General features: G+C 37.0%; 1 protein-coding gene across 3 annotated transcripts in view; it reads left to right on the top strand.

The window, feature by feature from the left end:
• LOC114477216 (UTP--glucose-1-phosphate uridylyltransferase-like) overlaps positions 1-14,753 on the top strand; it is a 29,790-nt gene extending 15,037 nt beyond the window's left edge. For all 3 annotated transcript variants that reach the window (XM_028469415.1, XM_028469416.1, XM_028469414.1), the window contains 7 exons: positions 4,137-4,322; positions 7,615-7,748; positions 9,320-9,617; positions 10,391-10,588; positions 11,763-12,005; positions 12,576-12,680; positions 14,110-14,753. In XM_028469415.1, coding sequence (XP_028325216.1) covers positions 4,137-4,322; positions 7,615-7,748; positions 9,320-9,617; positions 10,391-10,588; positions 11,763-12,005; positions 12,576-12,680; positions 14,110-14,217 — 1,272 coding nt within the window. In that variant the 3' untranslated portion in view covers positions 14,218-14,753. The remainder of the gene's footprint in view (positions 1-4,136; positions 4,323-7,614; positions 7,749-9,319; positions 9,618-10,390; positions 10,589-11,762; positions 12,006-12,575; positions 12,681-14,109) is intronic.
• Positions 14,754-21,242: the final 6,489 nt, after the last annotated feature.

The raw sequence follows: 21,242 nt of genomic DNA, 5'->3' as shown, positions 1-21,242 counted from the left end.
AAGATTTGAGAAAGAAAACAAAAAATCCAGCACTGTTCTGTCCTCTTTAATCAAACTAGAGTTCATTGGATAGTTTGATCATTTGGTCAGGTCTGATTGCACACAAAGGCCATGTTCGAAATTGCATACTAACGTACTACTCATACTAAGTTTGACGTAAAAATTAGTAAGTAGTGCGTTCACATTAGAGAGTATGGAAAGATTGAGTATGCGAGGAATACCCTGATGTATACATTAAATTATGGGGACATTTTTTAAGTATGGACGGTGGGCACACTAGTCATACTCAATCGTCCCATGATGCGTTGTGAGCAGAACGTAAAATTGTCCTGGGACCAGCTTCAAGCTAAAAATCAAACATCCCCTTTTCAAAATAAAAGCATCTCTTCTTGCCTTCCATTAGTTTTTTTAATGCAAATATGTAAATATGGCTCTTGTTTTGAAGTTAACCAGAAGTTTTGTCAGTAGCACAAAGGAAGTCTCCAAAAATCAACAAAATGTCAGAATGAAATGTGTTTCCGTCAGTTTTATGGATCAAATGAGCACATGTTGATATTCCACTTGGTCACTTTCTCACTTAAAATGTTTTCAGAACTTTCAAAGTAAAGGTGTAGAATCAACAGCGATATTTAGCCTCAGTGTGATTCAGGTTTTTGTCGTTGTAGGTTCCAAATGCATCTTGGGAAACTTGGAAGTATACTTCAGTGGGAACGGTCACCATACTAATCATACTTACTGTATATATAGTAGACAGTATATACATATATATAAAAAACTGGAGGCCCTGCAGCAGAGATGGGCAATTTTTATCACAGCAGGGCCATAAAAATGTGATCTGCAGGTCACATGATCAACATTCATGTTAGCATTAGAATGATGAGCAATCAGAGCATTAATACAGGAAAGGACAAATTTGTTTTTGTTGTTTTGTGAGTCATTCTGTGTTTTTGCTTTTTTGTGTGTGTTACTAGTGTATTTTTATTGTTTTTTTATGTATATTGCCTGTCATTTTTGTTACTTGTCATTTTGGTTTTTTTAATCTGTAATTTATATGTGTTCTTGTAGTTATTTTGTGTATTTTTGTTGTGCTTTTGTTGTTTTTTTTCCTATCGTTTTGTATTTTTTGAGTAATTTTTGGTATTTGTTGTCATTTAACATTTTTTGTCTGTCGTTTGTTTTTATTGTAGTTCTTTTGTGTATTTTTGTAGTTATTTTATACATTTTTGCTGTATTTTTTTTCTTTTTGGAGTCATTTTTGTTATTTGTTTTCAAGAAAGTTATGTGGATGGGAAGGTGCTCAGTTAGTGAAGTCGGCCTCTGTATGGAAGCTGTTTTCCTCCTGGGGTTCAAGGATATTATGGGCCTCTCACACACACACACACACACACACACACACACACTCCCCTGTGTCAGTAACACACTGCTCAGCTGTTCTCAGTGATTCGCCCTTCTGTTGTGTGTGAAGGACGATCACTGTGGGGCTATGGGTGGGGTCTGTTACTCAATCCTCCGTGTGAGAGCGAAGACGAACTAACACAGAATGTCGAAGGCCTGGAGCTGGAACTCATTAGTGACTCAGTGCTTTAGAGCAGGAACGCTGAACAATCTCTGCACCACATTGGAAATCTGAGACAGTGGTGACCTGATGTAACCGGAGAGTTGCTGGTTTTAATCCACTGAGGGCCCTTTAGCAAGTCCCTTAACCCTAACTACTCCACGGTTAATATTGCTAGTGAGAACTTGTTCTCAATGACTTATCTGGTTAATAAAGACAAAATACATTGACACATTACCTCTTTTCAAATTAAAACTCAAAACCCATCTCTACCAATCTGCATATTCTTTGTAATTTAATTTTTCATCTTATTCCATAGTTCCACCTACATTTTTTTCAGTTTCATTTTATTGAATTTTTGCATTATTCTCTTTTATATTATACTTACAACGGCCGCTGCACTAGTATATCTTGCTATAGAAAAGTGGGAGGTTAAGTAGTTTTTTTATGCATGGTTTACATGGGAGCTTTAATCCCTCTTTAATTCAGAATAAAAGTAAAATATTCTTTAAACTGTTCTTGTAAACACTTAATTCCTAATGCAAATTTAATTCTGAATTAAACACACGCACACACATGTGGACATGATGTCCCCGGCCGGACATCGTCCGCCCTCTACTCAGCTGCCCACAGAGTGATTGGCTCTGGGGCGCCGACAGGCTGCCTGTAACCCGGCCAACTGGGCTGCGTGACAAAGGCTAAATCCACAGTGATGATGTCATCAGTTCTAAAATTTCATACACACATACACACACACACACACACACACACACACACAGGCACAAAGAGATTCTTTGCTTTATAGATAGATTACACTGTTTGTTATTCATCTGTTTATTGTAAAGTGTCCTTGGGTGACCTGAAAGGCGGTTTTAAATCAAATTCATTATTATTATTAATAATATTATTAAACTAATAAAATGAATGAACATTTGTTATATTTCTAAAGAATGATAGAAATTTAAAACCAAAATGAAATGTTTATTATTTTTATTTTTTTTGTACTTAAGTTAATGGTTCTAATTTGTTATTTCCCTCATATTAATATTAACATATTTCATTTTGAATTTTTTCACGTGGTCCATGTAACATTTTATTTATTTATTCTTTCTATCCTTGTCAAGGTTTTTCTACAACTTGTAGCAATGCACTCAATTTTATTTTTGTTTCATATGTATTATTTATATAAAACAGTATTTTAAAATCCTTACTTATATTTCTTTATTTTTTTAATCATTTTAATCTATAATGTACCTAATTTTATTTAGCATCTAATAATATTTTATTGTTCTAATACATTTGGTCTGTTTAAACTCCTTTAAGAACGGCCTTTATGGGGTTAAACAGAAATGTAACAGGAATCCATCCAAACATCTGGAAAATATTTTGTGTCCTTGAATGTCTCTGCACATTGTTTTTTTCCAGATGTTCCCCCATATAAATAAAGGAAAGTCTGTTTGTGAAAAACATATTCCATAAATGAGACATGATGTGTTAATCTGTGTTTGAGCTAAAGCTGAGAGCGATATACATCTATGATATAGATATGTAGAGCAATGCGTAACATGTCATCAGATCTTATTTATTGCATTTGTCCCTGTTTAAACAAACTAAGAGCAAAGTCTTTTTTCAAAGCAGACTTTATGACGCACAGGTTTTTGACGCTCAGAGGGGAAAAGGACGTTTCAGGATCTTACGTAAACTCAGGCTTTGCCCTCTTTGTGTCTGTGTGTGTCTAATATTATATACTAAGCTCTGTGTCCATAATGATTCAATGTCACGGAACAAAGAAAAGTGATAGTATGGAAGAAAAAAGCAGCAATATTTAGCGCAGGCGGGCCTCGGTCTAATATTGTATGGCCCCCGAAAGAAAATCACAAAACAACCACAAAAAACACACAAAGCAACCATAAAACTACACATAACGACAAAAAAATCTTACATAAATGACAGAAAAATACAATAACTTACTTCAAAAGAAGCACAAAATGACACAACTTGACTCTAAAACTCCACAAAATACCAACAGAAATTCACAAACGGATAGATATACATATTGTCTTTCAGAAATATAAAAAATGACAACAGAAATACACAAAATTGCAGAAAACTATACACAGAATGCAGAAGAATACACAAATTGACTCATGACAAAGTATGTAAAATGACCGAATCATACACAAATTGACCTAAAAAATATACAAATTATAATTTGAAAAATATAAAAATTGATTATAGAAATACACAAAACAACAAAAGAAATGCACAACATGACAACAAACAAAGATTTTAAAAAGACAAATCTACTGAACAATACACAAAATGTGGTTCAACATACAAAAAGATTTAAAATGTGCACATAAATGGACAGAAAAATACTCGGTGAAGCTGCGCTACCTGCAGTGACGCAAAGGTGTTGAGTATTTACTAGTTTGCTAAAGCTCCATAAAGTACCAGTGACTGAAGAACACTGTAATATTATGGTGCAGTTCTGGTGATGTTATGAACCAACTGGTGCCTAGTGTTAACTGGTGACTGGTATTAACTGCTCGTCATTCCTCTGATGTTTCTGCTCCATCAGATCCAGCCGTACGATAAGATCTCCGCTCGAGGTCTTCCCAGCAGCGTCTCCGACTGCCTGAACAAGCTGGTGGTGGTGAAGCTGAACGGAGGACTGGGAACCAGTATGGGCTGCAAAGGCCCAAAGAGTCTGATCAGCGTCCGCAACGAGAACACCTTCCTGGATCTCACTGTGCAGCAGATTGAGGTGAGAATTCACAGCCTGATGAAATCATCTCATCATTGCCGAGTTTGATGTAAAACTGGATTAAAAACTTTTTATCCTAATTTTACCATATTTTTTTAAGATTTATTTGTGCTAATGAAGTTATAATTGATTGCGTATGTAGTAAGATTTACAGAAAGATACTTCATACAAACAAACGCCCTTCACAGTAAAATCAAAATATATTTTTAATGATCTCCAATATCAGTTTAAAAACAGAATTCTGACTTTAATCACATAATTCTGACTTTGATCTCAGAATATTTTATTTGTACTAATGAAGCTCTAATAGATTGGATATGGAGTAAAATTTATGGAAAACGATACCAATATTACATTTTATGGCAGAAAATATTAGAGATGGGAGATATTATCGGCCGATATTTAAAGCAACACTGTGTACCTTTTGATGCAACCTCAAGTTATCCCCCCTCAAGTGACGTGACTTGCGTGATTTAAACGACTAGGTCAAGCGCGACTTCGTCGTTCAAAGTTGAAAAATTGTAACTTTTTAAGCGACTTCAAGCAACAACTTTCCCGTCCTTCACTGTCTGTAGAGCCGCGGCAGCAGCCCCTTTCCGCTGCAGTGCATACGGCTGCAGCGGTGGGCTGCACGGCTGTATTACACTTCTTGAATAAGCCTATATTCTGAGTGAACTCCTTTAGTAACTCCGTAAATTGATCATTTAAACTGTAAAAGCGGAGCTGTTTATGATAAATGCTGTAAATATACAGCCAGAGAAGAAGGAAAATAAGTGATCAGACCTCTCTCTCCTCTAGCAACACTTCTACACACACACACACACACACACACACACACACACACACACACACACACACACACAGTTCCCTGGTCATCACGTCAGTGGAGCGATGGAGTGACCAAAAAGCACCACTATGTTCAAGAGACTCATCAGGGGCGATTGAAGTGCCTCCTCAGAAGCAGTTTTAAACTTTTAAACAGGAGTCATTCAGGTGGAAAAATACTAGCAAAAGCCTTAGCTCCATGAGCATAACAGAGCCACGTGACTGTCATAAAGTCATACGTTCTCCAGGCATTCTCCAGGTCACATGACCTGGCCAAAGTTACATGGGTGGTATTTCAAGAGGGAAGCCCCACTTGGAGCATTGATACTGTCAAGCGCTGTATATTGGCCTGAAGAATCATTTAAAATCACTCATATGTGTGTGTCAACTCTTTAGGTCAAAAAGTCCACGGTGTGCCTTTAACTTCTAAAGGTGTTCCTTGATGAGAGCGTTCTTATTTTTCTGTTTTTCTCTCATTGTAAATGAACCTCGTAACTTGCCTGAATATTTTATCACATTGAAGTTAAGGATTTGCATAATGCTTGTGTAAAATGTTTGGCTGAGCAGTGGAGTTTATATAACGAGTCAGATGAACAGTGCTTTCTGTCAGTCCTCACTCTGCTCTTCTCACGTTACCGCCAGCTGAATCGGCTCCTTTGACAGAGAACGCTGAGCCCACACTGAGCTCCAGACTACATTCCCCCCTGTGAGAATGTTCCCCTTCTTCACTGTGTGTGATTATTTTGGACTCATTCCGGGCATAAATAGATGCTTAGAAAGGGCAGGCAAGAGCACTTAGAACTCACTGAGGTTTGCTGTATCAGCGCCCCCTGGATGCAGCTGATCAGTCTGATAGTCGGTGGTTGAACTCAGACATGAACATTGAAGAACAGTCATGTGGAGACAGGGTCATTTATGAGGGGGAATAAAGGGGAGAGATTTGTGGGGTCCATCATGAAGTCAGCAAAATGATGGTGGTCCATTGTTCTATGAATCTGTGATAGCCACATTTATTTATTCATCTGAATAATATCCACTGTTATCCAGGAACGTTTACTATTATTATAGTCATAATATATAGTCATCTTTTCTTTTAATCAGAAATGAAATGGATTAAAAGTGACCAAGTATGGTGGAAAAGGTGGTGAAACGGGATTTTAAAAACCACAGAAATTGGTTAAATTTTGCAAATTTATGGTTAAAAGGGTTCAAAATGTCAATATTGGAACAATTAGTTTAAACTGGCAAATAATGGGCATGACAAATCATGAAATATGGTGAAAAGATGTTAAGTGACAATAATGAGTCAACATATGGGACATTCGGTGGGAAAAGTGGTGGAAAGGGTTTATAAATGCTGAAAATGTCTTGAAAGTGGAAAAAAAGCGCAGAAAAGGCATTTAAATTTGATGAAGTGGCAGAAATGGGGGTAATGTAGCAAAACTGCATTAAAAGGAGCAAAAATATGGCAAGAAAAAGTGATGAAAAGTTTGGTGTAGTTGCTGAAAAATTGTAAAAAAAAAAAAAAGTTTCTTGAAGGCATCTGGTGACCGCCCTCCCAGTGTCTAGTGAGAGCCAATGCTGCCAATGTGCCAATGCTGTAGATAACTGGTTCCCATTTCTGCTGCCCCCCAATTGTATTTTTTGCTTCTTCAACTTTCATGAAAATATTTTAGAACTCCATAGCTTAGCATGTAGCAGTGTTGGCTGAGCAGGGTCAACAAGGAACAAGATAATTAGATAATAATTCTGCAGTTACACTCACTTAATCTACAGCCTGTTGCGCTTTTCAGACTGAGTGACGAGGACGGACGTGGCCATGAAACTCCTTTAGGCAAATAATGAATATAATAGGAGACATAAAGGGTGTGTAAATCTCCATGTTGAGCTGCTGTCACAGCAGCTCAACATGTGTGTTTTTTTTGTGTGGGATTTGCCTGTAGAATAGTAACAGGTGTGTCCTCATAAGTACTTAATCTTGTAATCTTTCCTTTTACACGCCAAGATACACATGTGACTATATCTGATCTGAGGGTCACATGATCAACATTCATGTCATTAATACACATTCATGCATTTTGTGTGTTTTTGTCATGGTTTTGTATAGCATTGTGTATAGTTTCTGTTGTCATTTTGTTTATTTTTTTTGTTTTCTGTGATTTAGAAGACATTCTTGAAAATGGTCAGCTACGTCTCAACACTTTAAAATTTCTGCCTCACCTCGACATGTAACACACAACGTGCACCACTTCCTGACAGGTTGCGAGGGCCCGTTCATCTCTGTTTTCAGCTTAAATTAACATTATATTTGTTTAAAAAAAAGAAAATAAGGATTACTCCTTGTCACAAGTAATTTAAATTGACCATAATTAATCAGATTAATTATTCATCAGGTGTGCAAAGGTGGACACAATAGATGGTGGACGAGCTGAACACTGGTTTGCTTTGTGTCTCTGATTTCCCACAGCACCTGAACAAGACGTACAACACAGACGTGCCTCTGGTCCTCATGAACTCCTTCAACACAGACGAAGACACAAAGAAGATCCTGCAGAAGTACACACACCACCGGGTCAAGATCCACACCTTCAACCAGAGCAGGTGAGACGACAACAACAGCACTAGCAGCTGTTTAAGGTGAACCCTGAGGGAGTCTGAAAAGACACAAAGACAGTGAGAGTCACATGATCAAGATTCATATCAGCATTTAAGATAACGACCAATCAGAACTCTGTGTTCTTGTTCTTGTGCAGTATGTTTAGTTGTTATTTTGGGTATTTTTCTCTCATTATGTGTGCTTTTGTAGTCCATTTTTGTTGTCCCGTGTATTATCATTTTGTGTGTTTTTGCTGTCATTTTATGTATTTCACTGTTATTTTGTATTTTTGTTCTGTGTATTTTGTTGTCATTGGTTTTTTGTTTTAGGTACTTTTTAACTTCTTTTGTCTGTTTGCTTTCATTTTGTGTCTTTTATTGTCATTTTTTATGTTTTTGCTGTCATTTTGTTGTCATTTTGTTTTTTTTTTTGTTTTGTTGTGTCCTTTTTTTTGGTTTTTGGGTTTTTTTGGTGTAATTTAATGTATTTTACTATCATTTTATGTGTATTTTGGAGTCATTAATAGCATTTGCATCGGAGGCTGCACAAATTAGAGCAAATGTTGCATGTGAGCCCAGTCTTCCAGTTTCTCGTGTCTGATTTAATGCCTTCCTGTTTCCGGTTTGTAGGATTTGTTCCGTTTGCTTTGAATTATTCATGTATTACATTATCAGATGTTTCCTCTGAGGATGAGGATAGACCGCCCTTCACACAAACTCACAAACTGTGTCAAATAGTCTTCGACCCAACACTCACAGTAGCTTCAGGCTCTTATAATGTTGGAGTTATTGCTATCTGCAGTGAAAGCAGAAATTATTGTTATATTTTAATGATTTAATAATGTGTACTCATTTCGGCCGCTTGTACCCGTGATCTTGTTCTTTCAGTCAGGACCCAAAGTTCATGACCATAGGTGAGGGTTGGAACGTAGACCGACCTGTAAATCGAGAGCTTTGCTTTTTGGCTCAGCTCCCTTTTCACAATGACGGACTGGTGCAGACTCTGCATCACTGCAGACGCCGCACCAATCCGCCTGTCGATCTCTCGCTCCATCCTTCCCTCACTCGTGAACAAGACCCCGAGGTACTTGAACTCCTCCACCTGGGGCAGAACCTCATCTCCAACCCGGAGAAGGCACTCCACCTTTTTCCGGTCGAGAACCATGGACTCGGATTTGGAGGTGCTGATAGGGTGAGAAGCTCAGTCATTCGGGAGGGGCTCAAAGTAGAGTCGCTGCTCCTCCGCATCGAGAAGAGCCAGATGAGGTGGCTCGGGCACCTAATTAGGATGCCCCCTGAACGCCTCCCTGGTGAGGCGTTCAGGGCACGTCCCTCCGGAAGGAGGCCCCGGGGAAGACCCAGGACACGCTGGAGAGACTATGTCTCTCGGCTGGCCTGGGAACGTCTCGGGGTCCCCCCGGAAGAGCTGGAGGAAGTGGCCGGGGAGAGGGAAGTCTGGGCCTCCCTACTGAGGATGCTGCCCCCGCGACCCGGAAACAGCTAAGCGGGAGAAGATGGATGGATGGAATAATGTGAGTAATGCTGTAAACTCTACTGATGTAAACTCTGCCCTCCAGGTACCCTCGGATCAACAAGGAGTCCCTCCTCCCCGTGTCCACCACCATGAGCATGTCGGGGCAGAGCGCCGAGGGCTGGTACCCGCCCGGCCACGGAGACATCTACGCCAGCTTTTATAACTCAGGCCTGCTGGACCAGCTGATCACCCAGGGTAAGGAGTACATCTTCGTCTCCAACATTGACAATCTGGGCGCCACCGTTGACCTGCACATCCTGCACCACCTGGTCAGTCAGCCCAACGGCAAGCGCTGCGAGTTCATCATGGAGGTGACGGACAAGACGCGTGCCGACGTTAAGGTGGGGTTTGAACTCTGATGTTCATCATAAAACATTGATTAAACTCATGAAAGAAATGTTTGACTCTTTTACTTAACGCAGTGAACATGTGGTGTGACTGATCAGTGCTCGTGCACGTTGCAGTTCAACCAAATTATTATTATTTTATGTGTTTTTGTTGGACTTTTTTTATATTTCTGTATTTATTTTGTTTTTTAGTTTTGTGTATTTTTGGCATTCTTTTGTGTTTTTGTGTCGTTTTGTGTATTTTATCGTTTGTGTGTATTTGTTGTCAATTTGTATGTTTTTGCTGTCATATTTTGTGTTTTGGCTGTGATTTTGTGTATTTCACTGTTCTTTTGTGTGCATTTGTTGTCCTTTTTTATATTGTTGTATGTCTTTTGTGTTTTTATTGTCGTTCTGTATGTATTTTGTTGTCATTTTACAACACCTGAAATCAAGCGCTAGATCAAACACAATATTTCTCCTACTTACTACTAAAAGGTTTCTTTTGCAAATATGCATTTTTATTCCAGTTTAAGATTTATTTTATATTTATTATTATTTTGTATGTATTTCTATTTTTACTTTCTATTTAAATTAATTTACAGTTATAATTGTTTTTTATACATGTAAACATTTTTTAAATATGCATTAAAATAAAATTGATTGAAGATATTTACATTCCCCTCCCGTTAGTGTAATTACTTTAATAGCATCCGTGTGAGCTGCAGTGTTTCCATGGTAACGTGTTAATTGGGCGTTAAAGTGAAGGTGCTGGTCGTGTGCTGCAGGGCGGGACGCTGATCGAGTACGACGGGAAGCTGCGTCTGCTGGAGATCGCTCAGGTTCCCAAAGCGCACGTGGACGAGTTCAAGTCGGTGACCAAGTTCAAGATCTTCAACACCAACAACCTGTGGATCTCCTTGGCCGCCATCAAGAGGCTGCAGGAGCAGAAGGCCATGGACATGGAGATCATTGTCAACCCCAAGGTCAGCACAGCGTCCTCCACTGATGGAGGGCTGAGATTTAGCTGCAGTTAGCATCATCATATTTCACACATTAAAACATCTCTAAAAAGAGCCACTACGTCACAAGAGGTCCTCTAGTATCTGACAGAGACTAATGTAACGCACACTGATCCAAACTGTTGAAAATACACACTTCTCTTCATTTTCTAACACCTGTGACACTGTTCAATCAGCGCTGCTACATGCTAAGCTAACCCAAACATGTCGGATTTGTCGCTAGATGCTAAGCCAATCCAAACATGTGGGACTGATCGCTACGTGCTAAGCTAACCCAAACATGTAAGATATCTTGCTAGATGTTAAGCTAACCCAAACATGTGGGATTTGTTGCTAGATGCTAAGCTAACCCAAACCTGTAGCACTGGTAGCTATGTGCTAAGCTAACCCAAACATGTGGGACTGATCGTTTCGTGCTAAGCTAACTCAAACATGTGGAATTGATTGCTGCGTGCTAAGCTAACCCAAACATGTGGGACTGATTGCTATGTGCTAAGCTAACCCAAACATGTGGGATTTGTTGCTAGATGCTAAGATAATCCAAACATGTGGAATTGGACTCTGGTATAATAATAATAATGCATTGGATTTTATATAGGGCTTTATCATAGATACTCAAAGCACTTTACAGAATTAAAGCATTATTCTTTCACTCCTCATTTAGTGGTGGTAAGCTACTATTGTAGCCACAGCTGCCCTGGGGCAGACTGACAGAAGCGAGGCTGCCATAGTGCGCCATCTGCCCCTTTGACCACCACCAACACACACACTACATTCATACTAGAAAATGTGGGTGAAGAGTTTTGCCCAAGGACACAATGACACCACTGGAGCGACTGTCCCCGACTGTGGTACCTGGAATTCTCAGTTGTCTCCCATCAAACTACTAACCAGACCCAGACTTGCTTAGCTTCCGAGATCTAAAGAGATCGAGCAATGACAGGCTGATATGGCCTTCTGCCCAGTCTCAGAAATATTATTTCCCTCACCTGGACAGAGACACAACATGGTTGGAAGGAATTAAAAACGGTCGCTGCACAGACCGTCAGAAAAAGACATGGATTAGATGTCATGCATTGATTGTAGTTTTCCATCTTTCCAGTTTAAATGCTGCATGCCTTTCCCTCTCTGCTTTCAGACGCTCGACGGCGGACAGAACGTGATCCAGCTGGAGACGGCGGTTGGTGCCGCCATCAAGGCCTTCGACAACGCTCTGGGAATCAATGTTCCCCGTAGCCGCTTTCTGCCGGTGAAAACCACGTCCGACCTCCTGCTGGTGATGTCCAACCTGTACAGCCTGGACGCTGGGTCGCTCACCATGAGCCCTCGGAGAGAGTTCCCCACAACGCCACACGTCAAGCTGGGAAGCTCTTTCACCAAGGTAACACCTGAGCACACACACACACTCTGGCCCTCATTTATCAACAGTTTATGTTCAGATCCGAACATACGACGTGCGTTCGACTAAATTCAGGCAAGCTCCGGTATTGTTGAATTAAAAGTTTTGTTTAATGTGATATTTATTGCCTAAATCGTAATGAATGACATAAATGTCATATCCATGTGTGTCTTCAGAATCTCTGTTGTGTAGTTGTTCTCAGTGCACACAGGGGGGCAGACTTCACCTGTTCAGTAGCTGATCCTCTTACACAGAGCTTTTAAATACGCTTCTCAAATTCCACTTTTCACACTTTCAAAAAGCACATATTTGTATTGCTCCAACAAAACAGATGTGAAGATGCCAATTTTCATCTTGGAAAAGCTTCTTTTCTTGTTAGATCTCAGTGGGCGGGGCTTCCAAAACATTCGAATCAAACCACCGCATTGATCAACAACCGATCATTTGTACACATGGTCCTGTCGTACGAACCAAATGTGAACTTAAATTTGCACTCATTTTAATGCAACGTTGATAAATGAGAGCCTTTATGTCCGTCTCTGTGTGTCTCAGGTCCAGGAGTATCTGACCCGGTTCGAGAGTATTCCCGACATGCTGGAGCTCGATCACCTCACCGTGTCCGGAGACGTGACCTTTGGGAAAAACGTCTCTGTCAAGGTCAAACCGACTTTTCATCATGTCACATGTTTAAATCAGGGTTGGGGTCAATTACATTTTTCAATTACAATTTCTTCTTCAATTATCCATGTTCAATTACAACTCAATTATGACTATGGTGGCTGGTATTTTTTCCAATTACAATCAAAATTGTAACTATTATTATTTTCCCCCTGAAAATAAATTACAATTACGTTCTCAATTACTAAACTTCAATTACAATGAATCACAGTTACTGAACCTTTAATAAATAAGCCCATAAAACATAACCTTCCTCTTGTGTTAGCTTAATGTTAGCATCTCTTATGATAATGGGTCAGTTTTGACCCATGTCTTAAATCAGTTGTAGAATACACAAAAAAATATTATCTATCATTTAATTTGTTTCTCATTACTTTGTTGTTCTTGTTAGGCCTCCTTATCCATGAAAACGTTGGTATTTATATTTTTGGTGTGGGTCAGTATACCCCTTGACTGATTTATTCATTTTATTTTATTTTTTTATGGTAAAATGATCCTGAAGAGAACTGACGGGTAGTGAGAATAGTTCATATGAAACACATTTTAACAATTATTAACTACATACTGTATGTGTAACATGGCTCCCCAGTTTTGCGTTTAATTAAATGTAATTAACAGTTTTTGTAGAATTTCCACAAAATTCCAGAGAAATTTCCATTGAATTACAATTACAAAGTCAATTATCTGAACTCAATTAAATTTACAACAGCAACAGATTTTTTCAATTACAAGTGAGGATGCAGGTGTTGGCCTGCGTTGCATTGCATTAGCATTAGCATTAGCTAGCGTAAGCATTAGCTAGCAGTAGCATGAACTAGGATTAGCTAGCATAGTATTAACTTAGCATTAGCATTAGATATCATTAGCATTAACCTAACATTAGCATACCATTCGTTAGCTTTAGCATTAGCCTAATGTTTGCATTAGCATACCATTAGCGCTAACCTAGTAATAGCATTAGCCTAGCAATAGCACTAACTAAACATTTGCCTAGCAATAGCATTAACCTAGCATTAGCATTATCCTAGCATTAACATTAGTCTAGCAATAACATTAACCTAGCATTTGCACTAACTTAGCATTTACATTACGGTAGGTTAGTTCTAATTCTAGCTAATGTTAATGCTAACTAATATTAATGCTAAAACATTAGTTAATGCTAATGCTAGTTAATGTTAATACTAGTTAATGCTAATGTTAGCTAATGCTAATATTAGCTAATAATAATGCTAATGCAGTGCAAACCGGTCCTGCACCTGCATCAACAATACTTGCATTTTTTTCAGGAAATGCAAATATTCTAGTTGTAATTAATTACCAATTACGGGTTTACAATTATAATTGACCCCAACCCTGGTTAGACATAATGTTTGGATTCTCTGAACCCCCTCGCTCTTCCTCTCTGCAGGGGACCGTCATCATCATCGCTAACCACGGAGACCGCATCGACATTCCTGCCGGGTCGATGCTGGAGAACAAGATCGTCTCAGGAAACCTCCGGATCCTGGACCACTGAGGCCTTTCCCTGCTCATCATCATCATCACCGTGGATACAGGCCAATCATGTGACCTCACTACTCATCCTGTCCCCCCAGCCTCTGAGACAGGCGTGAAAAGCGTGAAGAGATGCCCACTAGTGACTCAAAGTGTAGCTGCAGCTTTAGAACAAAGATGAACCCTTTGGTGTTTTGAGGGAAAAAAAGGGAAAATAATGAGATTTAAAATAAATAGAGAACAAAATTATTAACAATGATAATAATAACATTAATCACTGCTGCTGAATTATGTCACTGCATGACTTTGAACACTTCGACAATTCACGATAAAACCATCAAATATGTTTTTAAAAAAATGGAAAGAGAAATTTAAAATATAATTAGTAAATTAAAAAAAGACAAATAATAAATAATACTAATAAATTGAAAAAAAATGTAAATAAACTGTAATTGTAAAACAAAAAATGAAGTAAAAAATTGCAATTATTCACACAATTTATATGTAAAGTTAGTGAATTTATTGCTAAATTAGATGAAAATAAGATGTTGAGCTTCAGAAAAAACTAAGATTCACAGGAATTCAGTGGATTTTTTTGCCTCGTGTTTGTGATGAAAAGCTGTGAACGTTTCCCACCTCATCTTCGTGCCTTCTGCTCCCACACACACACACACACACACACACACCCTTCTCCCCCTTAAACCCTGACATGGTTTAAGCTCCGCCTCCTGAAGTGAAGCTCCGCCTTCCGTCTTCCACATCCCCGATGCCATCATCTGTCTGCGTGTGCGAGTCTGTGTCGTCATGGAACGACTCTCATTGATCTGTGTTTACATGCTTGTTAAGTGTTCACACACACACACACACACACACACACACACACACACACACACACACACACACACACACACACACACAGGCTGAACGTCTGACAGCAATAAATGTCAATGTGAGGTTTCCTCCTCAGAACTGAATAAAGTGCAATACAAACTACACTTGTGTCTTTATTTAATGCCTTTCTGAGGTCCTGGGATCTTTCTGTGTGAGGTTTGCATGTTCTCCTGACATGAATTTTACATCAGAGTCTTTAAATGAAGCATAGGAGCGAATGAGTGAAAAAATAAAAAAGTTTTAACATTTGTACTGATTAATTTATCATTTCATCTGTTAAACTTCTGCTTGGAGGAGATTTTTGTGTAAATGTAATTAAAAATAACCCAATAGTAATCTTTTTGTTTTTTGTATAATCAATCTGGGCGTAAAACTACATGAACTTCATTCATTGTAAAAGTTTTCTATGTCAATTTTATTATGAAACTTAAGTTTAGTCATGTTAATAATACTGACTGATCTACTACACAACTACCACTGCACCCACTTAGATGTAAGTATGATTAATAACATTCCCATCTTGAGGAAACTGGAATTAAATTCAATAATTATTCATTTGGAATGTATTTAAAGTTTTTTTATTTAATTGGAAAAATAAAATTGTATTATAAAACATACCAAGAAGAGTTAAAAAGTCGAAAAATCACTAAAGGCTATAGGTGTCTAGCATGTAGTAACACTAAATGTCCGCTAGATGGAAACAAAAGCATTTAAACGAGGGCAGAGAAGTTCTTAAATCTAAAATAAAGGTTATAAACAGAGATCAGATCAGAAAGTGATTATTCTGCTTTTTGCCGCAGCGTTTTAGAGTTTTTAGGCAACAAACTCCAACTTTAAGTAAAAATATAAACACACTGTCACAATTTATGATTTAGTAGTTAAATTTACTATGTTTGACAAACCTGACGATTGATGTTTTCATCTAGTGGACATTTGGCGTTACTACAGGATGGACACGTACAGCTGTTATTAGTAATCATAAAGTAATGGGTTTGTAACAACACAACAGAATAGAGGAAAGGCTATAGTAAAGCATAAAATCGGGCGAAATTTTTTTGAACCCGTCAAAAACGAAGACAAGGCAAAAGACATAAATGGGTGAAAAAATATTATACGCCAAAAGATGGAGGTAAATAATTTAAAAGGGCAAAATGTTGGAGGTATGGCTTATAGTAAGGCATACAATTGAGCAAATTTTTTTGAAACGACTCAAAGTGGTGATGAAGCTATATAGTAAGGCATAAAAAGGGCAAGAACATTTTAAATGCCAAAAATTGGATGTACGGCTAGTAAGGCATAAAAAGGGCAAAAAAATGTCAAATTCCAAAAAATGGAAGGCTATAGTAAGGCATAAAAATGGGTGAAAAAATTTTAAACGGCAAAAATTGGAGGTAAGGCATAAAAAAAGCAAAAAAAAATTGTAAAACGTCAAAACAAAGTTTTTATGCCTTACTTTTTATGCATTATTTCCATTTTTTGGCATCTTTACTATAGCCTTACCTCCATTTTGAGGCGTTTTAAAAATTTTCACCCTTTTTTATGCCTTACTATAGCCTTTCCTACATTTTTTGGCATTTGAATTTATTCACCCTTTTTTTTTTTTTTTTTTTTTTTTTTTTTTTTTTAATGCAATACTATAGCCTTACCACCGTTTTGAGGTGTTTCATATTGTTTCTCCCTTTTTTATGCCTTACTATAGCCTTACCTCCATTTTTTGGCATTTTTAATTTTTACACCCATTTTTATGCCTTATTTCTGTTTTGAGGCATTTTATATTTTTTCGCCCATTTCTATGCCTTACCTCCAATTTTTGGCATTTTAAAATTTTTCACCCATTATTATGCCTTACCTCCGTTTTGAGGCGTTTTAAAAATTTTCGCCCTTTTTTATGCCTTACCTCCAATTTTTGGGGTTTGAATTTTTAAACCCTTTTTTTTTTTTAATTTTTTTTAATGCAATACTATAGCCATACCTCCGTTTTGAGGTGTTGGAAACTTTTTCACCCTTTTTTATGCCTTACTATAGCCTTACCTCCATTTTTTTTGTTTTTAATTTTTTCACCCTTTTTTTTTTTTTTTTTTTTTTTTTTTTTTTAATGCATTACTATAGTCTTACCTCCATTTTTTGGCGTTTTAATTTTTTCACCCTTTTTTTTTTTTTTTTTTTTTTTTTTTAATGCCTTACTATAGCCTTACCTCCGTTTTGAGGTGTTTCATATTGTTTCGCCCTTTTTTATGCCTTACTATAGCCTTACCTCCATTTTTTGGCGTTTGAATTTTTTCACCCTTTTTTTTTTTAATGCCTTACTATAGCCTTACCTCCATTTTTTAACATTTGAATTTTTAAACCCTTTTTTTTTTTTTTTTTTTTTTTTAATGCAATACTATAGCCTTACCTCCGTTTTGAGGTGTTTCATATTGTTTCGCCCTTTTTTATGACTTACTATAGCCTTACCTCCATTTTTTGGCGTTTGAATTTTTTCACCCTTTTTTTTTTTTTTTAATGCATTACTATAGCCTAACCTCCATTTTTTTGGCGTTTTAATTTTTTCACCCTTTTTTTTTTTTTTTTTTTTTTTTTAATTCCTTACTATAGCCTTACCTCCGTTTTGAGGTGTTTCATATTGTTTCGCCCTTTTTCATGTTTTACTATAGCCTTACCTCTATTTTTTGGCATTTTAAAATTTTTCACCAATTTTTATGCCTTACCTCTATTTGGAGGCGTTTTAAAAATTTTCGCCCTTTTTTCTGCCTTACTATAGCCTTACCTTCGTTCTTTGGCGTTTGAAATTTTTCACCATTTTTTATGCCTTACTATAGCCTTACCTCCAATTTTTGGCATTTTAAATTTTTTCACCCATTTTTATGCCTTGCCTCCGTTTTGAGGCGTTTTAAAAATTTTCACCCATTTTTATGCCTTACTAAAGCCTTACCTCCATTTTTTGGCATTTTAAAATTTTCATGCCTTACCTCCATTTTGAGGTGTTTTATATTTTTTCGCCCATTTCAATGCCTTACTATAGCCTTACCTCTATTTTTTGGCGTTTGAAATTTTTCACCATTCTTAATGCCTTACTATAGCTTTACCTTCGTTTTTTGGCGTTTGAAATTTTTCACCCTTTTTTATGCCTTACTATGGCATTTTAAATTTTTCACCATTTTTTATGCCTTACTATAGCCTTACCTCTATTTTTTGGCATTTTAAATTTTTACACCCATTTTTATGCCTTACCTCCGTTTTGAGGCGTTTTAAATTTTTTCGCCCATTTCTATGCCTTACTATAGCCTTTCCTCCATTTTTTGGCGTTTAAAATTTTTCACCCTTTTTAATGCCTTACTATAGCCTTACCTTCGTTTTTTGGCGTTTGAAATTTTTCACCCTTTTTTATGCCTTACTATGGCATTTTAAATTTTTCACCAATTTTTATGCCTTACCTCCATTTTGAGGTATTGGAAACTATTTCACCCTTTTTTATGCCTTACTATAGCCTTACCTCCATTTTTTGGCGTTTGAAATTTTTCACCATTCTTAATGCCTTACTATAGCTTTACCTCCGTTTTGAGGTGTTTCATATTTTTTCGCCCTTTTTTATGCCTCACTATAGCCTTACCTCCATTTTTTGGCATTTTAAATTTTTTCACCCATTTTTATGCCTTATTTCCGTTTTGAGGCGTTTTAAATTTTTTCGCCCATTTCTTACCTTTGTTTTTTTGGCGTTTGTATATTCTTCACTTTTTTAATGCCTTATTATAGCCTTACCTTCGTTTTTTGTCGTTTGAAATTTTTTTTGCCTTTTTTATGCCTTACTATAGCCTTACCTCCAATTTTTGGCATTTTAAATTTTTTCACCCATTTTTATGCCTTACCTCCATTTTGAGGCGTTTTAAAAATTTTCACCCATTTTTATGCCTTACTATAGCCTTACCTCCATTTTTTGGCATTTTAAAATTTTTCACCAATTTTCATGCCTTACCTCCATTTTGAGGTGTTGGAAACTTTTTCACGCCTTACTATAACCTTACCTCCAATTTTTGGCATTTTAAACTTTTTCACCCATTTTTATGCCTTACCTCCGTTTTGAGGGGTTTTAAATTTTTTCGCCCATTTCTATGCCTTACTATAGCCTTACCTCCATTTTTTGGCATTTTAAATTTTTACACCCATTTTTAGGCCTTATTTCCGTTTTGAGGCGTTTTAAAAATTTTCGCCCATTTCTATGCCTTACTATAGCCTTACCTCCAATTTTTGACGTTTTAATTTTTTCTACCTTTTTTATGTCTTACTATAGCCTTATCTCTAATTGGTGGTGTTTGAATTTTATTTGCCAATTTTTTTTCCTTATTATAGCCTTACCTCCATTTTTTGGCCTTTGAAATTTTTCACCCTTTTTTATGCCTTACTATAGCCTTACCTTCGTTTTTTGTCGTTTTAAATTTTTTTCGCTTTTTTTATGCCTTACTATTACCTAACCTCCAATTTTTGGCATTTAAAATTTTTTCACCCATTTTTTTCCTCCTTTTCCATTTTTTCACCCATTTTTAATGCCTTACTATAGCCTTACCTCTAATTTCTGATGTTTGAAATATTTTCGCCAATTTTTTTGCCTTAATATAGCCTTACCTCTATTTTTTGGCGTTAGATATTTTTCACCCTTTACTATGCCTTATTATAGCCTTGCCTCTAATTTCTGATGTTTGAAATTTCTGCACCCATTTTCATGCCTTGTATCTGTTTTGAGGCGTTGGAAACTTTTTCGCCTCTTTTATGCCTTACTATGGCCTTCCCTCTATTTTATGGTGTTTGAAATTTTTTCGCCAATTTAATCTTTTTTGCCCGATATTATGCCTTACTATAGCCTTATCTTCGTTTTGACGCATTCAAAAATTTTAAATAACTTTTTATTTTTGTTTAGCTGTAAAATCCTTTTTTTTGGTCACACTTTGTTGGATAAAGTCCATGAAGTTAATGTTTGATCTTATTTACAGTTGTAAATACAGACAAACAAATAAAGAGCAAATGTGTCACTTTTACACTTTATTAAAGTTTATACAAAAAAGTGTCAGAAACATTCGTAGGTTTTCACTTTTTTACAAGCACAAAGACACTGAGGAAGAGGAGGAGGAAGAAGAGGAAGCCCTTAATTAGGAGGAGTTAACAGGAGCAAGGAGTGTGTGTGTGCGTGTGTGTTTTTGTATGTGTTTGTGTGTGTTTTGCTCCCTGAGGTGAGTTTGTGTGGCGCAAACTGCGGATAACAAAAATGTGTCCGTGCTGAAATTTGGACCACAGATCCGTTTTCATCGGGTTCTGCCTCGTGAAGATAGAAGCTTTTACTTTGAAGGGGGTGCATTCCAACAACAGTGCTGACTCATCACAATTCTAAAAGTTGAAGTATTTCCTCAGATGCATTTTATTAGCTTGTTTCTACAGTTTTTTTTCTAAAAAATACTTTTTGTTCGATTTATTTTGCATTTGTGGATAAAAACAAGGCGAGACAATCTCTGGTCATGATAAATTAAATTAAATTAAATGGTTGATGATCTTTATAGTGTGAGTATATTTTCTGTTGCCATATAACAGGGTTTAGCAACAAAATCAACTAGTTTGCTAACGCTAACCCCACATAGCATCACGCTACAAGAAAATTACCAAAATGTAACACATTTTTACTAAATTTGGTGGATTTTGTAAAAATATTTTGAACAAATTGTAGTTATTACAAATTAAACAGGAAATAATGTGTTTTATTTTGTAACAAGTTTAACCAACACAGGATGTAATAATGCATCGCTAAAAAATTAAAAAAATTGTGTTTTTACTCAATTTTGAATGAAACTTTTTTACATTTTCTCGAGTTGTGACATCACACGGCCTCAGAAAAACACTGTGTGTGGATAAATCATCTGAGGGGTATTCCAGAAAGGAGGTTCAACAAACTCTGAGTCTACCCATAAACTCTGGGTCAACATACGCCACAATGGGAAACTCTAGGTATCTGATTCCATTACAGCTGGTATGAAGTGTCAATCAACCCTGAGTATGTAAACCTTGGGTTAGTTACGTGATAGAGTGCGATAGAAAACCATCATCAATTGAGCATAGATCACACAAACTACCATGGCAACCACCCGCAAAAGAGTGATTTATTTCACCCCAATG

Source organism: Gouania willdenowi, chromosome 15, assembly GCF_900634775.1.
Source record: "Gouania willdenowi chromosome 15, fGouWil2.1, whole genome shotgun sequence".
Taxonomy (NCBI): domain Eukaryota; kingdom Metazoa; phylum Chordata; class Actinopteri; order Blenniiformes; family Gobiesocidae; genus Gouania; species Gouania willdenowi.
This window is presented reverse-complemented; position numbering and strand designations above follow the sequence as displayed.